Source organism: Octodon degus, unplaced genomic scaffold, assembly GCF_000260255.1.
Source record: "Octodon degus isolate 3935 unplaced genomic scaffold, OctDeg1.0 scaffold00005, whole genome shotgun sequence".
Taxonomy (NCBI): Eukaryota; Metazoa; Chordata; class Mammalia; order Rodentia; family Octodontidae; genus Octodon; species Octodon degus.
The window spans coordinates 29,868,470-29,890,914 of NW_004524581.1; the positions used below are offsets into that span (position 1 = coordinate 29,868,470).

The 22,445-nt window shown below is 45.6% G+C and overlaps 1 protein-coding gene across 1 annotated transcript in view; it reads right to left on the reverse strand.

The window, feature by feature from the left end:
- Positions 1-22,445, reverse strand: part of Uhrf1bp1 (UHRF1 binding protein 1) — an 84,430-nt gene that overhangs the window by 11,523 nt on the left and 50,462 nt on the right. Inside the window, exons 4-13 of the mRNA XM_023722230.1 lie at positions 20,963-21,152; positions 20,516-20,656; positions 19,911-20,081; positions 19,136-19,352; positions 9,574-9,660; positions 8,891-9,061; positions 7,562-7,701; positions 7,050-7,191; positions 6,573-6,766; positions 4,920-6,364 (exon numbers count right to left, since the gene is read on the reverse strand). Of these exons, the coding sequence (XP_023577998.1) occupies positions 4,920-6,364; positions 6,573-6,766; positions 7,050-7,191; positions 7,562-7,701; positions 8,891-9,061; positions 9,574-9,660; positions 19,136-19,352; positions 19,911-20,081; positions 20,516-20,656; positions 20,963-21,152 (2,898 nt within the window). The remainder of the gene's footprint in view (positions 1-4,919; positions 6,365-6,572; positions 6,767-7,049; positions 7,192-7,561; positions 7,702-8,890; positions 9,062-9,573; positions 9,661-19,135; positions 19,353-19,910; positions 20,082-20,515; positions 20,657-20,962; positions 21,153-22,445) is intronic.

Here is a 22,445-nt window from a genome sequence, read left to right on the forward strand (position 1 = left end):
AAGGGGAAGGGAAAGGGGGAGGGGGAGGGGGGGAGAGGGAGGGGACATTTGACTGGGAAAAACAGCACAACTAAAGGGAAATGAGACTATAAATAGCTCAGCCCAGGTGTGGCACTAGTTGTGTTGGGAGAACAACACTAAAAAGTTCAGACCAGGGCTGGGTGAGGCTCAGCGGTGGAGACCTCAGCTGGTGCCTCACAGCCCTGGGTTCCACAGCTGTATTAAGTTGGTATCAGCAAAAGGCAAAGCACATCCAAGTACACCCAGGGGTCAGGAGTTACAAGAAAAAAGCCTCAGGTTTTGGAGAAGGGAAATGACAAGCCTATGCCTGTGCTTTAGGCAGCTGACTCGGACTTTTCAACGCAGATGGTCAATGATTTACTGCAAAAGCCGCATGTGGGAATGGACAGCAAGCAGCGCTGTGAGAGGCCCTAAAGCAGCACGCCACACCTGGAGCATCAGCACCAACAGCAAAGTTTACAAGTGCAAACCCTCAACCCATCTTACACCTCGGGAAAGAGAAGTCCAGGGACAGGCCCCTGTACCTGGGTTTTCTGTTTTCAGCATTGGGGAAATTTTTTTTTTCTTTTTTTACAAATAAAGTCAAAATCCTTTTGTTGTAGCTAAGATTATAGGCAGGTGCCGCCCCACACAAGCAACAGCCTATGTTTTCATAAGCCCGCCTCATGATTCTGATTTCTAAAAGTTACTGATTTTTTAATAGACATAAAATGAGTTATTTTCAACAATAAAATTATAAGCAAAGAATGAAAGAGAAGGAGTGAGCAAGCAAGTAAGCAAGAGAAACCCAGACAACAAACAGACCATTGGCATCAAATACTATATAAAACAAATCCTATTGTCACTAATTTGTGGCTATAAGACTGATAATTTGTCCTTCGGGCTTAATCTTTTTCTGTGATAGAGGTCAAGTTTTAACAAATAACTACAATCTGATAAATCACTGATGAGGGAATGATGGTCAGAACATGACAAATGAGGGCTGGTAAGATGGCTCAGTGGTCTAAAGCACCTACTTAGAACAAGCTTAGCAAAGCACAGGGACCGCAGTTTGATCCCCCAGCACCACATGCCAGCCAGCCCCGCCCCCTGGTGGGCTGAGCTGGCCACCCACCCACACACACACACACACACACACACACACAAATAAAATTAAAAAAAAAAAAAAAAAAAGAACATGACAAATGAGCCTAAGAGGCAAAGGGATAGAATACTCAGGTGAATGAGTCAGAGAATGCTATTACTAACAGAGGAAAGACGGGGCGGGGCCTGTGTGTCAGTTGGGGTCTGTGGGGAACAGACCTTCTGGGAAGGGATATGGGCTCAGCTGTATGGGTGTGAGACCCACACACTAGCAGATAGTTTCAAATGAAGAGCAGAGGCAGGAGGGTCATTCAGGTTCAGGAGCACAAACAACAGTAAAGGTAAAGGGATAAAACAACTCAGTGTTCAGAGTACGGATTGAGATAAACTTGAATTGGCAGATAAATCAAAAACCTTAAGTGTTGGTAGCATCTAACTCAGTCATTTCACATCTAGGTTAATGTTCTAAAGACTTTGGATATGGACCATGTGACAGAGTAATATTCACAAAAATAAAGTCATTTTGGGCCAGGGATGTAGCTCAGTGGCACAAGCACCTGCCTGGCAAGCACAAGGCCCTGAGTTCAATTCCCTGTACAAAAAAAAGGTGATTAAGACAAACAGGGTGTGGTGGTGCATACCTGTAACCTCAGCACTGGGCTGAGGCAGAAGGATCTTTGCAAGTTCAAGACCAGCGTGGGTTACAAAGTGATCTCAAAGCCAGCCTGAACTGCATAGCGAGACCCTGTCTGAAAAAGACAAAAAAATAAAAAAAAAATAAAATAAAATAAAGCCATTTAACAACGCCAATGGATGAATAAATTATAATATATCCATATGCTAGAGGAAAATAAGGCAATTAAAAACCAGCTACTCAGACATCTAACAAGGAGAAAACAAAAACATTGAATGAATAAACTCTTGCAGTAGTGTAGCAATGATACAATCCTATGTAAAATCAGTGTGTGTGTTGTATAACTGCATAGAGGTGCTCACATGGACACGTAGTTACAGGTATAAAAAAAGTAAGAAGAGAAGCAAAAGTTGGAAAAGAGGCTAAGGATGTAGCTTGGACGGAAAGAGCTTGCCTAACATTCATAAGGCCCTGGGTTCAATGCCCAGCACTGTTAAAAAAAAAAAGTCCTCAAACATAGGAAGAGGCAGGCATAGGGACAAATGCCTGTAATTCCAGCACTGGGAGGCCAATGCACGAAAATCCCTGTGAGTCTGAGGCCAGTCTGTGCTACGTAGTGAGTGCAAGGCCAGAAGACCATGATCAAAAAAGAAAAAAGAAAAAAAACCTCAAATGTAAACAAGGAGTGGCAACCTTAACTTTTGTGTTTCGCAGTTCTGCGCACTAGACGCAGTGCCTTGTGCGGGCCAGGCAAGCACTCAGTCACCAAGCAACATCCCAGTCCTCTTTTTTAATTTTGAGACAGGGTCTTGCTAATTTGCCCAGGCTATCCTCAAACTTTCAAATCTTCTGCCTCAGCCTTCCAAGTAGCTGAAATTACAGGTAAGAGCTACCTACCACACCTAGCTGCTTCCTTTTCTATTCTTCTGATTTCCTACATTGTCAACACAATGAACACAATTGTGTGTGTGTGTGCACACACGTGCGTGCACACACCAGAAATTGAACTCAGGACCTTGTGCTTGCTGGCCAGGAAGGTACTGTACTGCTGAGCTATATCTCCACAAATCATTCTTTTTTTTTTTTTTTTTCCAGAACCAGAGATTGAACGCAGGCCCTTGTGCTTGCCAGGCAAGCACTTATTCTACTGAGCTATCTCTCCAGCCCCTACAAATCATTTTTATAATTAAAAAAACAAAGTTATGATTCAGGTGATCTGACTATGGATAGCCTATGAAATGCTGCCACTGTTAAGACAAAAAGAATCCAAGGGAAGCGAGAGAAGCTCGGCAAGAGTGCAAATGCTCAGAAGGAACCGACCAGCAACGCTAACTGCCACCGGGAGTCCAGAGAAGGCAGACTGAGAAAAGGCCACTCATCTGGGCAGTTAGGAAATCGTTGTTATGTTTTAAAAGAGTTACAGCACTCTGTGAGCCTGAGGCAGGCGGATCACAAGTTTGAGCCCAGGCTGAGCAACTCAGCAGCTTAATGCAATGCTCAAAATTAAAAATAAAAAAGGATGTGAAGATGTAGATCAATAAGAATGCTCTGGGTTCAATCCCCAGTGTCATAAAATAAAACTTTAATCACAAGTCATTGCTTTCTTCTCTTTACGTCTTCCTCTTCTTCCATCTTCCTTAAGTGTCTCCATTTAGAAAAGACAGTGCATTCCATGATTAGGAGCATGGCCTGGAATCCTTGCCCATCCCTCGCCAGCTCTGTGAGCTTGACCAAGGTTCCTACCTCCCTTGAGCCTGGTTTCCTCATCTATAAAGTGATCATGACACTAGCAACCATCTTCAGGACAAGACCAGGCATAGGAATAATTGTCTTTGGGAGGATGTCAGACACAAAAAGCCCCAGTCTGGGATTGTTACAGTACTCATCTCTTTAGATTTTCCTCACTTCTTCCTCTGGGGCAGTCTATCCTAACAGGTGCCAGACATATGCATTGCTCAGAGACATCTTAACGTAATTCACTTAGAAAAAAGCTCTAGTGTCACTGTCTTACTTTGTTCATCACTGAGACAACACCTGACACCCACGGTGAAGGAGGAAAGGTTTGCTTGGCCCACAGTCTGTAGAGGGATCAGCCCATGATTGGCTGGCTCCAAGGCAGGGCAACATCAGAGAGGAGAAGCAGTCAGAAAGCCCACATTAGCCCTCCTTCTGTCCCTTACGGGTTACACAAGCTCCCGCCTTAGGTCACGTGTAGACTCACACTCTTAAGTCTAACCAGAACTATGCCAAACCAATCGGTGGACTCACTTAGTAATCGCACACCCTTGGGCCCACACCACACACTCTAGGTCCAGCCAGCTCTGCACAGCCGCCCTGTGAGTGCAGGAGGCTCTGGAGGAACATCTAGACACAAGCCGTAAGAGGCACTGATCTTCATACCACAGGTTTTAAAGCACCAAGTGTCCCAGCACAGATTTCCTAGAGTCTTCATTATCGTTCTAAAGCCACAAGAAAATCCTGACAGAACTGATCTCCTCACTATGCATTTCTGTTGAACACAGAGCCAAGAGCAGTGTAGGGAGCCGACAGCATGCTGCAGCTTCTTGTTTTCACTGAAAGCACTGAAAGATTCACTATCACTGGCCTAGAACATGCTTAAGACCCCAAAAAACATTTGCTGTGGGCTGTGGGTGAGGCTAAGTAAGAGTGCTTCGCTAGCACAGCGTGACACTCTGGGATTGATTCCCAGCACTAAAAGCAAACAAATGGCTGAAGAAATGGATGAAGTTCTTCCTTCCGTATCACTCTGATCCTGGAAAGGGGCACCATAAAGAGCAAGCTGCAAGGCCCAGCTATTCTAGCTACAGGCTGGAGAAGGCACAAACACATCCTCTCTCAATACACTATACACTGAGGATACAAATGTCTGGTAGCTGCCTTACCAGGCTGCCGTGAAAATCAAACCAAACAAATACCTACATAAAAACCCACTGAAAAGAGTATTACACAAAGCCAGGGGTTGGTATGATGCAGCATATCGGGGCAACCACTGTGCATCAGTGAAAGGGAAGATAAGGTGGTTCTAAGAAGCAATACACATGGACCTGCAGTGGCCCATTAAGTCAGTCATTCTATGCATTCCTGGACCCAACTGAGAAGCAGCCCCGTGGTCAGAACCAGCGGGAGAGAGAGAGACTAAGGGAGGCAGAGAACTACTCACTTGGCTGGGGGTAGGGACAACATCTTGTGCATGGTGGAGGTCATTCGATCTCTGCCCAAACTGAAGGCATCCTTAGTCAGGGACACGGCTTCCTTGGTGAGGTCCATGGTGGCATGCAGAGCCTCCTTGGTAGCATCTTTGGTCATGTGGATAGCACTAGATAATTCTTCCTCAATGTTCTTCAGGGGCATGGGCTCACCTTGTCCATTCACAGCAGGGTCCCTGCCTGCAGGGGACTTGGACACAGCTGGTGAGTTGGAGGCCTGGGCTCTGCTCAGCCTCTTGGCCTGTAGGGACTGGACGGCCTCGTGGCCCTTCCCTGCCACCTGCTGTGCAGAGGGACCCAGGTCCTGCAGTTCTCCATTGCTGTGAGGCCTCTCGTGCGCCACATCCAGATTTTCTGTGCTGCTATCCTCCAGGACCTTCTCTGGGCTTGCTGGGCCCTGCTCCAATGATGTGTCAGACTTTGGTTCCTGCTCCTCTGATGGAGACAGCTCAGAATCTATGAGGCTGGTGGTGTCTGAGCCTGCAGAGTCCACATCACCAGCCCCAGGAGCAGGATGCATGAGCAGAGCCACCTCCGCACTGGGGAAGAGGACACCAATGCAAGCCGTCTGGTCCTGCAGGGGAGATCCAGTCATGGCCTGCGTGTCCTTGGCCAGCTGCTCCTGAAGCCCTTGAAGCACATCTTTCAGGCGGAGGAGGGCCAAGTACTGGTAGTGGTCCAGCCTCACACGGACGTGGGTGGGGGAGTGCACAAGCACGTGAACATCAGCTGCATCCTCCAGCTCTGTTGCAGGCCCTTTGCTATCTGCCGCACCACTGCCTTCTAGGATGCCTGTGACTTCTGTGAGGCCCGACAGGCTCTTCAGATCGTGCTCAGTCTTGGACCTCTGATGTGACACAGAATCAGGGGCCAGGGCCTCAGATCGGGTAGGACTTCCAAAGCTGGCTGATGGTTTAAGCCTCCCCTCTGAGGCCAAAAGGAGCCTCCGGGCCTGGGCTTGTTGCCAGCGGAGAGGCAGGCAGGCCCACATGGACAAGGGGAAAGGGGCCACAAAATTCAAGGAATGGCCTTTTAAATTTTCTGTTCCCTCGAAGTCCAAGGAGATCTGGGTAAAGTGGATGGACCAGAGGTCCTGGGAAGCCTCAGGCCTCTGGGGAGGGCGGGTGCTAGGCCGAGAGAGGCCAGAATCCATCTGGAAGGCATGGTGCAAAAACAGCATATGCAGAAGACTAAAACCACCAGCAACCCTGGGAAAGTGATCATAATTAGAATGAAAGAACTCAGCAGCAGCAAAACTCCGGAAAAGACTCTGGAGGTCTGCACAGCCACAGTGTGGGGCATGACGGGTATTAGTGGCAATCATGCTGGATGAAGAGAAGACAAGGGCCTGGGGACGATGCAACTTCGCTTGCTCGCGCTTCTCCAGTGGGAAGCTCACCTTCAGAGAGAAAATGAAACACAACTCAGATGAGGTATCTGAGTATTTCAGCATGCCACCATTAATGCACATGTGAAAAATCATTTGGGCTTTTGCTTTTCTTGCTCCCATCGGATGGACAGAGACAAAGCAGAACTGTGGATTATAGCCACAAGGAAAATGCAGCTTTGGATCCCAACCAAAGACAAAAATCCTATTCTTTTCCTACCTTCAACCGGAAGGCATCCAGCCGGATGTCCAGGTGTTCATCTTTCTGCCTTGAATCTTCCAGCTTATAGATAGCTTTGAACTGCTCCAAGCTGTGGTATAAATCGAGGCAGAAGAGGTTTCCCCAGAGCAGGCTAACTGGATCCACAGTAAATGTCAGATCATTTAACTGAATATAGAGATTGGGACAGGGAACTAGAAAACAGAAAAAAAAAAAAAAAAAGAAAGAAAGAAAGAAAGAAAGAAAAGAAAAACACAGCTTGTGTAAAGCATCAGCTGGGCTCTTACCATCTAATATTTATTTTACTATCAAGAGAGCAAAGATACACATTTACAAAGGGCACAGTTTTTAACAGAAGTGTCAATAAAAACAACCCAAGCACTTAAAACTGCTAGTGACTCGTGAGACTTTCAGAGTGGCAGTAAGGCTGAAAGTGAAGAATGTGATTCAGACACATATGGCCAGCCCCATGCGCACCTGGGAGCTCCTGATTATCTGGGAAGTAATATTCGGTGAACTCGACGTGAATCGCAGAGACCTGAGAGGGCAGGCTGTGGAGCTTGCGGCTGCAGGAAAGGAGCGTAGATGGCTTCTTGCTTGGCTGTCCAGCTGTAGAAACCTGAGCAACCACAACTTTCTGTTAGCACCTGCAGCAGCCCAGACTAGAGGAGAGCTTCCTCGAAGGAGTGTGAGGCCTCCCAGGAGCCATACCACCCTGCCAGGGGAACACGGTCCTTGTCACACACATCCCAGCTGTTCTCACACCAGCTCACACTGTTCCCATGTTCACAAGAGGCTGTACTAAGGCATCCGGAGGAAAATTGGGAGAATTTCCAATTCCTTTTCTTGGCAGTCATGGTCAGAATGAAAAAGACAAAACTGTCAGTCTACCCAGAAGTGAGACAGAGTCCCTGGATGCCAATTTGTTCTCATGGCTCCCAATGCCTTGCCAGTGGGCTGTGGCACCGCCTCCCAGCCAAGCTCCTGACCTGGTGGATGTCCAGGTCATCTACCCGCACAACCACGCAGCTAGAACGTAAGCGATGCCATGCTGGAGGTCGGAAGGCGGCCTGCTGGCCCTGGGAGGGCATCCTCTCAAGGGGATTTTTTCCAGGACTGGAGAAAGAAGCTACAGAAACATAAGAAAGTGGGAAAGAGAATCAAAATACATTCATCTCTTATTAACAATAGAATGAGCAAAGTAAAAATCTTTTTTTTTTTTTTTGGGTGGAACTGGGGATTGAACTTAGGCCCTTGTACTTACCAGGGAAGCACTTATTCCACTGAGCCATCTCCCCGGCCCCTAAAGTAAAAACTCTTAAGAGCAAAGATTATGGCAATATATGCCTATAATCCCAACTATTCAGGAAGCTGAGGCAGGGGGAGACACAAATTCAAGGCCAGCATAAGCAATTCAGTAAATCTGTTTCAAAAATATAAAGGGGGAGGGGCTTGGGGGGAGATAGTTCAGTGGTCTAAATAAATAAATAAATAAATGTTTGTTTGTTTGTTTGTTTGTTTAAAGGGGGCTGGAGACCTAACTCAGTGGGTAGAGCACTTCCCTAACATGTGCGAGGCCTTCAGTTCAATCCCTAGCACCTCAAAGGAAAAAAATCCTAAAACCATTAATGTTGTAAATAAAAAAGAACACTGAGTGTAACTCAAAAATATTTATTTATTTATTTATTTATTTTTATTTATTTTTTTGCAGAACCAGGGATTGAACTCAGGTCTTTACACTTGCAATTTGTGTATTTAGTACAGTGCCTTCACTGCACAGCTCAGACTTGTAGTCATTCACCTGTTTTAAGCCTGCCCAGCAAGTGATGGGATTAGAGGCGAGCACCACCACACCAGACTCAGTGGGGGCTCAGCTCGCCTGTGGGCAGGGCCGGCAGAGCAAGTGGTGCCAGAGATTAAACCCCAGGCCCTGGCCACTGCACTTGCCTAACCAGGCACTTAGTCTGCTGAGCTACCTCACTGGCACCCCCCAAATAGTCTTTTTTTTTTTTTTTTTGCAGAACCAGCAATTGAACTCAGACCCTTGCGCTTGCCAGGCAAGCATTTACTCTACTGAGCCATCTCCCCAGCCCCCTAAAATAGTCTTAAGACCAAAGTAACTGCCTATGGAATACAAATGATGACAAGTTCTCCTTAATATTGCAGCTATTCCTGAGGACAGAGGACTCCAGAAAGAAAATATTACTGATGTCACTCCATGAGACACAATCTAGCTGTTCCATTGCTTTCTCCCACTGGATATTCAAAGATTAATGGCAAGCAGAGCAATAGGAGTCGTCCAGTTCCCAACAACCCACCTGCTTTTCTCCGGAAGGGGGCATCTACCCCCAAGTGCCAGGACGTTTTCAGCCCTGTCTCTTCATGCCACTTCTCCATTTCAGTCTGGAATTCCATCACCAGCTTCCGGGCCCACTGGCTCCTGGTCTCCATGGCCTCACAGTGCCGTGCCCAGTGTCTGCAGCTATCACCTGCGTAACAAAGACACAAAATGATTTTGGCCCAAAGTCATGAGCTAATGTTCCAAACTTCCTCTCATTCCTGAAAATATAGGCACACAGCAGAATGGGATTCCTCATCCCCAATACAGAATTCTCTGGGTTAAAGAAAAATTAGCCACAGTGACAGTACCCAAGTTCTCTTGGAATCTGTATGTGACTTTTCCCTGAGGCTTCTGCAGGCCAGCTGTGACTGCCAACCTTGACCGTAGACCACAGGAGAGGCTCCAGACCTGGCGGAGGTAAAGGGCTGCAAGAAGAGCCAGAGGCAGCGTCTCAGGCTTCACCGCCCTGCCCTACTTCCTCTCATTAGTCACCAAGACCCAGGTTTCCCAAAGCTGTCTACTGAAGGACTTGCCCAGACATGCCCCACACCACTGCGCTGCGATCCCACCACGACCCTGCGGAGTAGGCTGGGGTGGGCCCCAATCTGCTGCAGTATTTTGGACCACTTGGGAGCAGACCCCAGCCAAAGTTCTGCTAACCTGCCCAGTGGAACGGGTAGTAGTCAAACGCCATCTTGCGGAAAGTAAGCTGCATGGCACCACCCATGAGTCTGCTTGCAGAAACACCTGGGAAAGAAACGTAGGTGAGCATGCGGAGCAGCGTGCCGAACCACTACTGCAGCGCTCACAAAGCAGCTAGTACCAGTGCAGTTGAAAGGCCCTGCACCAAGTGACCTGCAGGCTGTGGCTTCCTCCTCTGCTCTCTTGAGTCACAACAGTCAGTGGATATATTCTAAAAGATCCACAAAAAGTATATTCCATGATCTCTAAGTGGCTGCCAGATTTCCAGAAAAGCAAAAGAAACTGAAAAACTTGTGATTCAGGAAGTGAATTGAATTTTATTTATATTTACTTATTTATTTTGGTCTTTTGGGACATCTTGCTAGGTAGACCAGGCTAGCCTTGAATTCAGGGTGATCTCATCTCAAGCCTCCCCACACTGGGATTACAGGAATGCACTGCTCCGTGCGCGGTGGCTCAGGAATTTTAACCCCATATTTCACACACTCTTGACCAATTATTTTCCCCAACCCTAACAATATTAGCACTGCTGTCTCTCTGCACACTTGGAGAAGCATAAGCCAGATTCCCCCACCCCAAACAACAATAAAAACTAAAAACAAAACAAAACACAGAACCTCCATTATTTCCCTTGACATTTTGGCACAGAGCTACAACTGTGATACCAGATAATTATTATAAACTATAAACACTTTCGTGAAACACTAAAAGAAACATACAAACAGGGACATTAAAAACACAAGATATTATAAGAAGAATGGAACTTTTAGCAGTAAGTCAAACTTTATATTTGTTTTGAGTTTATGCTGAATTTTTACTAAATGAACTATTCATGTTTCTCTCTCCAATTAGACTAAAACACTGTGAAGCAGGAACCATTTCTTCTGTGTGTGTGTGTGTCTGTATGTGTGTGTCTGTGTGTGTCTGTGTGTGTGTGTCTGTGTGTGTGTGTCTGTGTGTGTCTCTGTGTGTGTGTCTGTGTGTGTCTCTGTGTGTGTGTGTCTGTGTGTGTGTGTCTGTGTGTGTGTGTGTGTGTGAGGTCTGACCCACCTATCCCGTATTTCCCACCTGAGCCCTACTGGAATAGCTGGCACACAGCCTTGTAGATAGTAGGCACTTACTAAATTTGAGGGAAAAAACCACAGAACTCAATGGAAGGAAGCATCACAGAAGCTTCTGGGCATAAACTGTAGACTTTCAACAAGCAGGTAACTGGGATCCCATATAGATCTCACCATCCCACTACTGGCTGGTCACCACCCTACCAGAAGAAAACACCAACACCAGAGTTTCTGTTTTTCAGCCTTTCTTTCATAATGACCTCTCCCAGCAAGGAACCATTTGAGACTTTTTTTCCAATTGAGCCTTCTTCTATACCTGTGTGTGTGTATTTATACATTTAAAAGCACATACATAAAGCTTTTTATTCTTCAATTCGCAATAAGGAAACATGAAATATATTTTAAGTAAAATTAAATATTTTACAGGAATTAATATTGAGCTTTGCTGGATGTGGTGACACACACCTGTAATCCCAGTGCTCAGGAGGCTGAGGCAGGAGGACTGCCTCAAGTACAAGGCCACCCTAGAGTATATAGCAAAACCCAATCTCAAAAACCATAAAAAAAATTTAGCTTACATGGGCCAGCCAGATAGCTCAGCAGATTAAAGTGCCTGTTTAGGCAGACTCAGGGACCGGGGTTCAATCCCTGGCATGCCATGCCCCGCCCCTGCGCCATGCCGAGATAGCAAATAAGACTGGGCATAGTGGCGTGAGCCTGTAATCCTACCACTTGGGAGGCTGAAAACAGGATCACTATAAGTCTGATCTGTGTGGTGAGACCCTGTAGAACCTATACTAAATAAATAATTAAAAATTTAGGGGCTGGCCAGAGAGCTCAGCAGACTAAAGCACCTGCTAAGGCAGAGAGCAGCGCCGAGGTTTGATCCCTGGCGTGCCATGCCGGCCCCACCCCAGGGGTGCACTCAGATGGCAAATAAGACTGAGCGTGGTGGCACACACCTGTAACCCTAGCACTTGGGAGGCCAAAAACAGAGAATTGCTAGGAGTCCAATCTATATAGTGAGACCCTGTAGGCCCTGTACTAAATACATTTAAAAAAATAAATTAGTTTACAGTTACAACTATATTTTCTAATGTTTAATGTGATTACTTATATAAATTATAAGGTATACACTGCTATGTAAATTAGCAATTTATATAAATACATAATAGCCATATAATCAAAATTAGAATTATTCAAATATTTTTCAATAAAAGTAAAACAACTAAAATTTTTTTAAAAATTTTTGGGGGCTGGAGAGATGGCTCAGTGGAATAAGTGATTCCTTGACAAGCACAAAGGCCTGAGTTCAATCCCGGGTTCCGCAAAAAATAAATAAATAAATAAAATAAAAATAAATAATTTTTTTTTTACTCAACTTCTAACTTTTTTTCTTTTTTTCCTTTTTCCTTCGTTTCTTGAGACAGGGTGTTGCTCCGCAGCCCACACCAGCCTTCAACATGCCATCCTGCTTCAGCCTCTCAAGTGCTGAGCTGGTAGGCCTGTGCCACCACACTTGGCTTCCCTTTTGCCTGATATAAGAGAATAACTCTAATAACTAGTTATTAGATATTCACTCAGATACTGTCAACCTTTTTTCCTTTGAGTAACTGACTAATACAGGTCTAAACAACTTTTATAGACTTAAAACTATTTTCATTTAATTTTCAAAGTGTTAATCACAAAAATACTGAGAATCACATTGGCATGTAGCCAGTGGCAGCCAACAGGCACGAGCAGGCCATCTCTTGCTGTAAGACTTTGAGACCTGGCAACCCATACAGAGAAAGTCTTCTGATCACAGCCATCTACCTGCCACAGCTGTAGCGCAGATCTTCCAAGACAGTGTGTGCCATACACAAATTCAAAGTCAGTGCTGCTCATGTGATACCCATGAAAACCCAACAAGAAAAATTAAATACCTAAGAAAAAGATTTTTTCAGAGTTAGGTTATGGAAGGCCACAAAACTATTATATCTCAGACCTTCCCAAACCTTGAAACTAATTTCCAACTTCTATAGTAGACAAGCAGTGTGACAAACAGATTAGTGCTTGCTTAGGCTACCAAGGGTAATAGAGCAAATGGGGACAGTTAGAGGGATAAAAATGTTCCAAAATCAGACTATAGCAATGACTGTACAACTCCAAAAGAATGGAAAAACACTAATCATCAATGTTTGTTGTATAACCTAAAAGAATTCTATGGTATATTAATTACCTCTCAATAAAACTGTTTAAAAGAAAGAGTCACTCGTCCTTAGGAGTCCTATCATCTCACTTGAAAACTGCATGACCTACACTACGAGAAGAAGATTCTACACTATGCTCTGTCCTATGGAGCTATTTAGAGTTAAAAGGACAACAGATCACATGACCAAGTATATTGAAACAGGATCTATAATTGAAATCAAATAGAACAATTTCAGGGGCCGGGAGACAGCTCAGTGGAATAAGCACTTCCCTGACAAGCTCAAAGGCCTGCGTTCAATCCCCAGTTCTGCCAAAAAGAAAAAAAAAAAAGAACAATTTCAGGCTGGCCTTGAACTCTCAGCAATCCTCCTACTTCAGCCTCCGAAGTGCTGGGATTACAGGAGTGCACCACCATGCTCAATTCCAGAGCATCTTAAGGCCCTTTGTGTACCACCTGTTCTCCCATCCCTGATGCCCAGATCCAAGGGGAACAGTCAAAACTTATAAGAGCTTACCTATTCTATGTCCCTTCATGGAGTAACACACCATCCCTGGTCATGGTTGGTGAAGAATTGTCCCTATATCAAAATATCCCATCCAAAACTTCCCTAAATTCCATAAACTAAGTAATCCTGGAGTAAGATCACAGTTATTCCTGGCTTAGGTGGATCAAAGAACTAAGGCATTTGAAGACAGTTCTAAATGTTGTTTTATCAAACAATATGATGAACCTGTTATGATAATGTAGTTTTAATTAAGACCTCTAGGGGACCGGGGAGATGGCTCAGTAGGATAAGCGCTTGACTGGCAAATGCAAGGATCTGAGTTCAATCCCTGGTTCCGCAAAAAAAAAAAAAAAAGAAAGAAAGAAAAAGCACTTGACTGGAAAGACTTCTAAAGGACTAAAGACAAAATGAAAATGTCCAAAGCCTTTTGGTAATGCTTGGTGAAAATAACTACTCAAAATAATCATATTAGTAACAAGCTTCCAACATTAGTGGGTGTTAAATGATTTCCTGAGGGCTGGAGAGATGGCTCAGTGGTCTAAAGCACCTACTTGAAACAAGCTTAGCAAAGCACAGGGACCGCGGTTCAATCCCCAGCACCACACGCCAGCCAGCCCCGCCCCCTGGTGGGCTGAGCTGGCCACACACACACACACACACAATAAATAAATGTAATAAAAAAATAAATAAATAAATAAATAAATATTTTAAAAAAATGATTTCCTGTGGTGACAAACCCATCTCTATGTCCTTATTGCTCATTTCATCCCTCTAAGAAGGGGGAAACGGAGGGCTGAAATCTCTTTAAGAACAAAGGGTAGAAAACTTAGTTCTCTTTCCCATCTTGCAAGATGGCAGGTGGAAAAACTGAGAAGCCAGACACTAAAGGGAAGAAACCTGAAGCCCAGAAGGCTTCTGCCAGTGGTACTGGCAAAAAGGGTAAGGTGAAGAAGGCAAAAAAGTCCAAGAAGGGGCAGCGCCACTGCAGCCATAATCCTGTCCTGGTTAGAGGAATTGGTAGATACTCTGATGTGCTGTGTATTCCAGAAAGGCTTTGTACAAGAGAAAGTACACAGCTGCTAAATCAAAGGTTGAGAAGAAAAAGGAGAAAGTTCTTGCCACGATCACAAAACCAGTCAGTGGGGACAAGAATGGAGGTAGCCGGGTGGGTAAGCTTCGATAAATGCCTAGATACACCCTACTGAAGTTGTGCCCCGAAAGCTCGAGCCACGGCAAGAAACCCTTCAGTCAGCATGTGCGGAAACTTCGAGCTAGCATCACTCCCGGCACCATCTTGATCATCCTCACTAGGAGTCACAGAGGCAAGTTAAAAATTATTCCATTTAATTTTCAGAGAATGGTCTTCCTGAAGCAGTTGGCCAGTGGCTTGTGACTTGTGACTGGGCCTCTTAGCCTTACACCAGAAATCTGTCATTGCCACCTCTACAAAAATTGGTATCAGCAAAGTGAAAATCCCCAAACACCTCACTGATGCTTACTTCAAGAAGAAGAAAGGGGCTGGGGAGATAGCTCAGTAGAATAAGCACTTCCTTTGCAAGTGCAAGGGCCTGAGTTCAATCCCTGGTTCCAGAAAAGAAAAGAAGCAGCAGTAGCTGCGGAAACCCAGACACCAGGAGGGCAAGATCTTCAACACCGAGAAAGAAAGATACCAGATTTCAGAGCAGCACAAAGTGGATCAGAAAGCGGTGGACTCACAGATTTTAGCAAAAATCAAAGCTGTTCCTCAGCTCCAGGGCTACCTGTGATCTGTTTTTGCTCTGACAAATGGAAATTATCCTCATAAATTAGTGTTCTACATTTCTTACTAAGAACCTAATTAAATAACTGATACACTAAAAAAAAAAAAGACCAAGGGGTAATCAACTAAGAAAAGTGTTGCTGCTTGGTGCCCCAGGAGAAAGAAATTAGGTAGGTCCCCCACAAAAACTGAGTGTAGATATCATTAAGAGCCAAATACAGAGCCAGGCACTATGATGCACCTATAATCCCAGCACTCAGAGGAATAAGGCAGGAGGATCAAGAGTTTGACGCTAGTGTGGGCTACAAGCAAGTTCCAGGGCTGTTTGAGACAAGGTCTTACAATGTGGTTTAGGTTGGCCTTGAATACACTATGTAGACCAAACTGGCAGCAATCCTCCCATCTCAGCTGCACGAGTGCTGGGTTACAGGTGTCCCCACCACACCAGGACTGGCCTCTGTTACACTGTGAGACCCTGTCGCAGAAAGGAGGAGAGCATGAAGATGTGGTTGCACGTGCCATAACTCCGTCGACTTAGGAGACTAAGGTAGAAAGCTTATCGTAAGCTCTAGGTCACTGGGAAATTTAGCAAGACCTTATCTCAAAATAAAAAGAACCAGGGATAGCTTAGTGCTCCCTGGATTCAACCTTCAGTACTGCCTATACACATATACAAACATACACAATCATATGTTCACACCCATACACACATAAATAGCAAGTATATCCATGAGGGAAAATAAAGCAGCTAAAGAAAAATCTACCAGATATAAACATCAAAGGCTAAGACCTAGGGCCGGCCAAATACCTCAGCAGACTAAAGTGCCTGCTTAGGTACAGCGCAATGGCTGGGGTTCTATCCCCAGCATGCTGTGCCGGCCCCACCCCTAGGGCACACTGAGACTACAATTAAGACTGGGCATGGTGGCGCACCCACATAATCCCAGCTCTTGGGAGGCTGAAAACAGGAGAAATACTACGAGTCTGATCTACATAGTGAGACCCTGTAGACTCTGTACCAAATACACTACAAAAAAAAAGCTAATGGGGCTGGAGAGATGGCTCAGTGGAATAAGCACTTCCCCGGCAAGCGCAATGGCCTGAGTTCAATCCCCGGTTCTGGGAAAAAAAAAAAGCTAAGACCTGGAAGGATGTGGAAATATAAAGAGAATATAGAGACATCATTGAAACAATGAAGCCAAAAGGGCTGGAGACATAGCTCAGTGGTGCAGTGCCTGCCTGGCAAGCACTAGGTTATGAGTTCGATTCCTGTCACACACACACACACAAAAAAAAAAAAAAAACCTAAAAGAATGAAGCCAAGTATGGTGACACATGCCTATACTCCTAGTACTTTGGGAAACTGAGAAAGGAGACCCTTAAGTCAAATTCCATCCAGGCAGTCTAGCAAGATCCTAGCCCAGGGGCTGGGGAGATAGCTTGGTCTAGTACCACACGCTGTGCCCACCTTAGAACCAGGAAACTAGATGTGATAGTGCACGGCTTAATCCAGCACTGGGAAGACTGAGACAGGGGGATCACTAGAGTCTGAACTGCGTAGCAAGACCCCATATCAAATAAATTTTTTTTTAATTTATTTATTTGTGTGTGTGTGTGTGTGTGTGTGTGGCCAGCTCAGCCCACCAGGGGGCGAGGCTGGCTGGCATGTGGTGCTGGGGGATTGAACCGCGGTCCCTGTGCTTTGCTAAGCTTGTTGTAAGTAGGTGCTTTAGACCACTGAGCCATCTCACCAGTCCCTCAAATAAATTTTTTTTTTCAAATTTTTTTCATTTGTGTATTTGGTACAGGGTCTCATTATGCAGATGGGACTCATGGTGATTCTCCTGTTTTTAGCCTTTCCAGTGTTGGGATTACAGGCGTGCACCACCACGCCTGCAGACTCAGTCTTGGCTCAGTGCGCCCCAGGGGTGCAGCCAGCACAGCATGCAGGACCAGGCATGGAATCCTGGTCTCTGCACTTGTGCAGGTGCCTAGTCCGCTGAGCTATCTCATCGCCCCAAAAAATTATTTTAAAGAAAGATCCTGGGGGCCTGCCCCTTAGCTCAGTTCAAGTGGCTGGTTCAACCAAGCAGTCAGGTTCAGGTTGCTGTGGTTCAATCCCCATAACTCAAGCCAGCCAAACCTGCCCTGAAGGCATTCGGAGCAAAAAAAAAAAAAAGAAGAGGCGTGTGTGGGAGAGCTCCTGGCTACCCTGCGCCCCTGCGCCCCTGCGCCGGCGGGACCTACTACTGATCCCAGCCCAGGCGCAACATGGGTGAAACCCTCTTCCACCCCCATGGGACGCCCCCCACCACCTTGCAGCACCTCCCCCACCCCGCCCGCCGAGTTGGAATTTCTGCCGCGTTCCGGGAACCCCCAGACCCAGTCCTAGCCCAGGCCTGGAAGCCACAAGTGGACGTGCTGCATGTCTTATCTGTCCGGGAAGATGGATGGTCCCTGGGATAGCGCAGACTCCATCCAGTTTGCACTGAAGTTTCCAGATAAATAACGTCTGTCTGTGAATAATCTGCTCTGGAGATGCAGCTCCCAGATGTGAGAAGCTGGAGCAGTGGCTAAAGGCTGTGGAACTTTCCAAACATGCACAATAAGAAATGCAAGTCTTTGTAATTGAGAAATGAGATTACTTTGAAAAATAAATGTCTAGAAGCAGAGTGACTGCACAAAGAGGAAAAAAAAAACCAAACAATAAATTTGAAAGTGCCCCTTAAAAAAAAATCCTAACTCAAAAAATAGTTTTTAAAAGGGCCAGAGAAAAAACTCAGTGGTTTCCAGTAATCCCAGCATTCCTTTTTTTTTTTTTTTTTTTTTTTTTGCAGTATCATCAATTGAACTCAGGAACTTGCACTTGCCAGGCAGGTGCTTATGCTGCTGAGCTATCTCCCTGGCCCAATCCCAGTATTCTTGATATAAGAGGATAACAAGAGCAAGCCCAACCTGTACAACTTTGCAAGACCCTATCTCAAATTAAAAAATAAAAAGCTCAGTGCAAGAGTCTGGGTTCAGTTCCCATGATGGATGGATGGATGGATGGATGGATGGACAGAAAGAGAGAAAGAGAGACAGACAGACAGACAGACAGACAGACAGACAGACAGACAAACAAATCATTTAAGCCTGGCAACAACCTTCAAGGTAAATGAGTAACAGATGATTTCACTCAGTTTCACAAATGAGGAAATTCTGAAAAGTGAAGCAAAAGTTTAAGTGATTTTTCCTAGGCTTATTAAAAAGCAATTACCTTGATCATTGGGACTAAATCTATTAGTGTATGTGATACCAACTATTCTAAGTATAACAAAAACAGGGCATACTCATTGCTTGGCAAGAGCACATTTGCACACAATATATATTTAAATTGATTTTTTTTAAATCCCCCCCCAAAAAATCTAAAAACTTCTGTAGCTTTCACCTTCATAGCTCAATAGAACATGTGCTCAGTATACCCAAGGTTCTGGGTTCAACCTTCAGCTAACAACAACCACCAAAAAAAAAGCCCTAAAAATTCTGAGGCTTCCTATGGCTGAATTTGACTTCCTAAAATTTTGCACCAGCAGTTCTCAACCTCTTACGAGCATCAGCACTACCAAAGAGACTTCAGGGAGAGAAAAAAAAAGTTCAACATTGCTTGGACTCTACACTTAAGGATTTTTATTTAGCCAGATCTGACGGCAAGCATTTATAATCCTAGCACTCTAAGAGGCCCTATCTAAACATAAAATAACAAAAAGTGCTGGAGATATAGTTCAGTATACAGGCCCTGTTTTCCATCCCTAGTACTGAAAAAAGATTCTTACCTAGTGGGGAGAAACCAACATCAGAACTGTTGAGTGTGACAGGGGGCACCACTGTACCTCCAAGAGCAATGAAACCCGCTGAGAGACCCCTCGGCTCCTTTGAAGAACAGCCTGCCCAGGCCCCCCCCCCCCGCCCGGGCTCAGCAGGGTGTGGCCCCACCAAGCCGGGCTCAGCTTCACAGGTACCTGGCTCTCGAGACTGGCTGTCATCACAGATATGCAGGTCCAGACGGGAGATGAGCAGGTGGTAGGAGGACTCCTTCACATCAAATTTCTCAAAGTACTGGCTGAGGCGGCTGCTGTTGCTGCTGCTGTTGCTGCTGCTGCTACTGCTGCTGTTGCCTGGGCTGCCACCAAATGCCTGGGCCCAGGACTGCTGAGCAGTGGGAGCAGGCGGAGTGACCTGCATGTGACAGAAAAAAAAAGAGCAGTCCAGACATGGAGTTAGACCTACCTGAATAAAACCACACAGTGGCAAGAGGCTCCTTCCTCCTGCCTGCCTCCCCACCTGCCGGCCCACTTGGCTCTCAGACTCCTGTTGCCCTCCAGCTTCACGAGGACATGCCAGCCTCTGCAAAATGCCAGCCTCTGAAGAACACCCGCCCTGCGAAGTCTTCCCTGAATGCTCTTCAGCGGTCAGCGGCCTCCCCTCTGTACTCTCAGGCAGTGTTTACCTCTGTCACATTGCTCATCACACCACAGTGCAACAACTCAACTGTGGCCCAGCATTCAGACAGTGAGGACCCCAAGGACAGGAGAAAGATGCTTATTCCACTTTTCCTCCCCAGTTGCTAGCACTGTCTCCCAAACACACAGGAGGCACCCCGTGAACAAAATAAATGCACCATCAGAGAGGCTCACAAAGCCAGAAGCGTTCAGGAGCCGCAGATCCCCCAGGTGCAGGTTAGGCCTGGGCCTTCCAGCTCCCCAGCGCCCCCAAGAATGTCCACTTGTCTCCTACCTGCACAGGCTCAGGAGCCAGGCTCTTCCTCTGCTGGGCAGACTTTTCCATGGCCTCACTCAGGGACTCTGCGTACTTCATCATAGCCTTGAGCTGTGAGTCAGTGAGTACCCAGAGCAGGTCATCCAGCAGGAACATCAGCTTGGAGGCCACCACATTGCAGTCTTTGGTCTGGGGGAGCCACAGAGAACATGGGGTTTGTCACCCAGCATCATCCCAACTCAAGTGACTCTTATCCAATCAGTTTTAGAGGTGGCTTTTCACTCTCCAGGATGTGAAGGGAAGAATTGAACACTTTGAAAATCCTATTTCTTATAAAACTTACTAAGCTGGCTTGATTAACCAAAAGCACCAATAATCAACTCTGAGGGGCCTTGTCAACATGGCAATATAGATAAAAATTGTGATTTCCAAAATTAAGAAAACAAAGAGAAAGAAATGTTCTTTCCCTGGTGAGCACCATACAACCCTGAACTGCAGGTCTTCTCCCTTCCGCAGTCAGTCCAGAGACCACTAAAACTCCAAACAGTGAGGGAATGCCAACTCCCAGACTATCTAGAGAGAATAAAAGACAGACATCTGCACAAGGACAGAGAGACACTCACTCTTCTCTTGAGGGCTATCTGGATCCTGCCTTGATTGGTAATAAGCCTCAAAGGGGTAGTGATGGAGTCCTGGTCACCATTATCTGTAGCATCTGCCTCAATTCGAAGTGTCTGCCAAGTTATTTCCTTAAATGTTAAAACCTGGAAGGAGAAAAAAATTAAACTCACATAATTCTATGAGTGAAATTAACCAAGAGGCAGGGATTCTATGGGGAAAACTGGCAAGGCAGAGATGCCCACCCATCTCAGCTGGCACCCTACTAGAAGGGGCAGTCAAAGATCCAAAATCAAGGGTACAGAGCAATAGTAACACTGGACACAAAGGAGTATGGGGGTCCTGGGAATGGGAAATATTTAAGGAAATCTCCAAAGAAAAAAATATCCTTTAAAAAATCCATCCTACTATGAATCCTCCTACTCCCTCCCATCAAAATGTTAGGGCATCACCTCTCCTCGGTGGGGATCAGTGATGCGGGTCAGACGAAGGTCACTCTGCTGCCAGCTGGGGTTGACACTGTAGCCCTGGAGCTGCCACAGTTCAAAAGAAGCATGGAAGGCCTTGGAGTGAATCTTGATGGTGATGGAGTTGACTATGATGAACATCCCCTCCACTACCTTCTCGGCAAAGCCGTATTCACTACAACACAGGAGGGACTAGGGTCAGAACCACGGGAGGCTTCATCATCATACACACACCAAGTTACTGGGTGTGAGGAGCGTGCCTCTCTTTTTTTTTTCAAATTAAAACCACAATGTGATCCAAGTGCACAGCCACCAGAATTACTAAAATAATGACAGACAATACCAGGTACTGGCAAGAAGATAGAAAGGCTGTTCAAGAGAGAACACTTCTGGCCCAGACCCTGAGGAAAGGCAACCTCAGGCAGGCGCTGGGTGGCCTGCGCGCCGGCTCCTCACCTGCTCTCTGCCCTTTTTCTTAGAAGCACCTGCGTTCAGTATTCAAGTACTGTAGTGATGAGGTAATTACACTTGAAGCAAGAGCATTTTAAAATCTTATAAAATTTGGGACCAGTAGAATAAATTAACATCAGTTATAGTAGTGTAGAATATTAACAGGAAATTTTCTTGTATGGAATATCAGTATTCCAGAAAAGGAGAAACAAGGTATAAGCAGAGACAATAGATTTTTGTTTCTTTCAGATTCTCTTGATAATTTGTTAAGATCAAATGCAGTGCTTTCTTCTCCTCCTCCTCCTCCTCCTCCTCCTTCTCATCATCATCATCATCATCATTATCGTATGTTGAACCTGAAGTTTATACCTGTCTTATAAAAAAAACTGCCTCTCTTTTAATTCTCAGAGATGGGCTCTTCAGTCATGGATACAAACTCTTTGTAGGGGGGCTAGGCACACGACAGCTAGGGGTTTCAGGGAAAACTGCATGAAGAAGATGAGCTTGAATCTCAACACTTCACAAAGACAGTGAAGTAAGGGGTTTATAGACAGCCCGAGGTACAGTAAAACTAGCAATGGGGTAGGCTGATAGGGCATGGGATAGGGGCTCTGGCTGGGCTGGAAGGCTGCCTGGACTGTGGAAAGGGAAATTAGGGAAATTATTAGGTGACTGAATGCGAAGAGGAGAGTCAGGTTTGGCCAATTATGAAACAACCTTTCAATTATCTGTCAGATGATAGGGCTGACCAAAGAGTTCAGTGAATTAAAGTGCCTGCAAGCAGACACAGGGGCCGGGGGTTCGATCCCCAGGCCTACCGTGCAGGCCCATGGCAGGGGTATGCTGAGAAGGCAATTGAGACTGGGAGTGTGGCCCATGCCTGTAATCCCAGCTCTTGGGAGACTGTAAACAGGCACATCACTAGGAGTCTGATCTAGTAGTGAGACCCAGAACAACCTGTAGATCCTTCCCTAAAAATCCAAAAAATAAATACATAAAATTTAAAAATAAATAAATC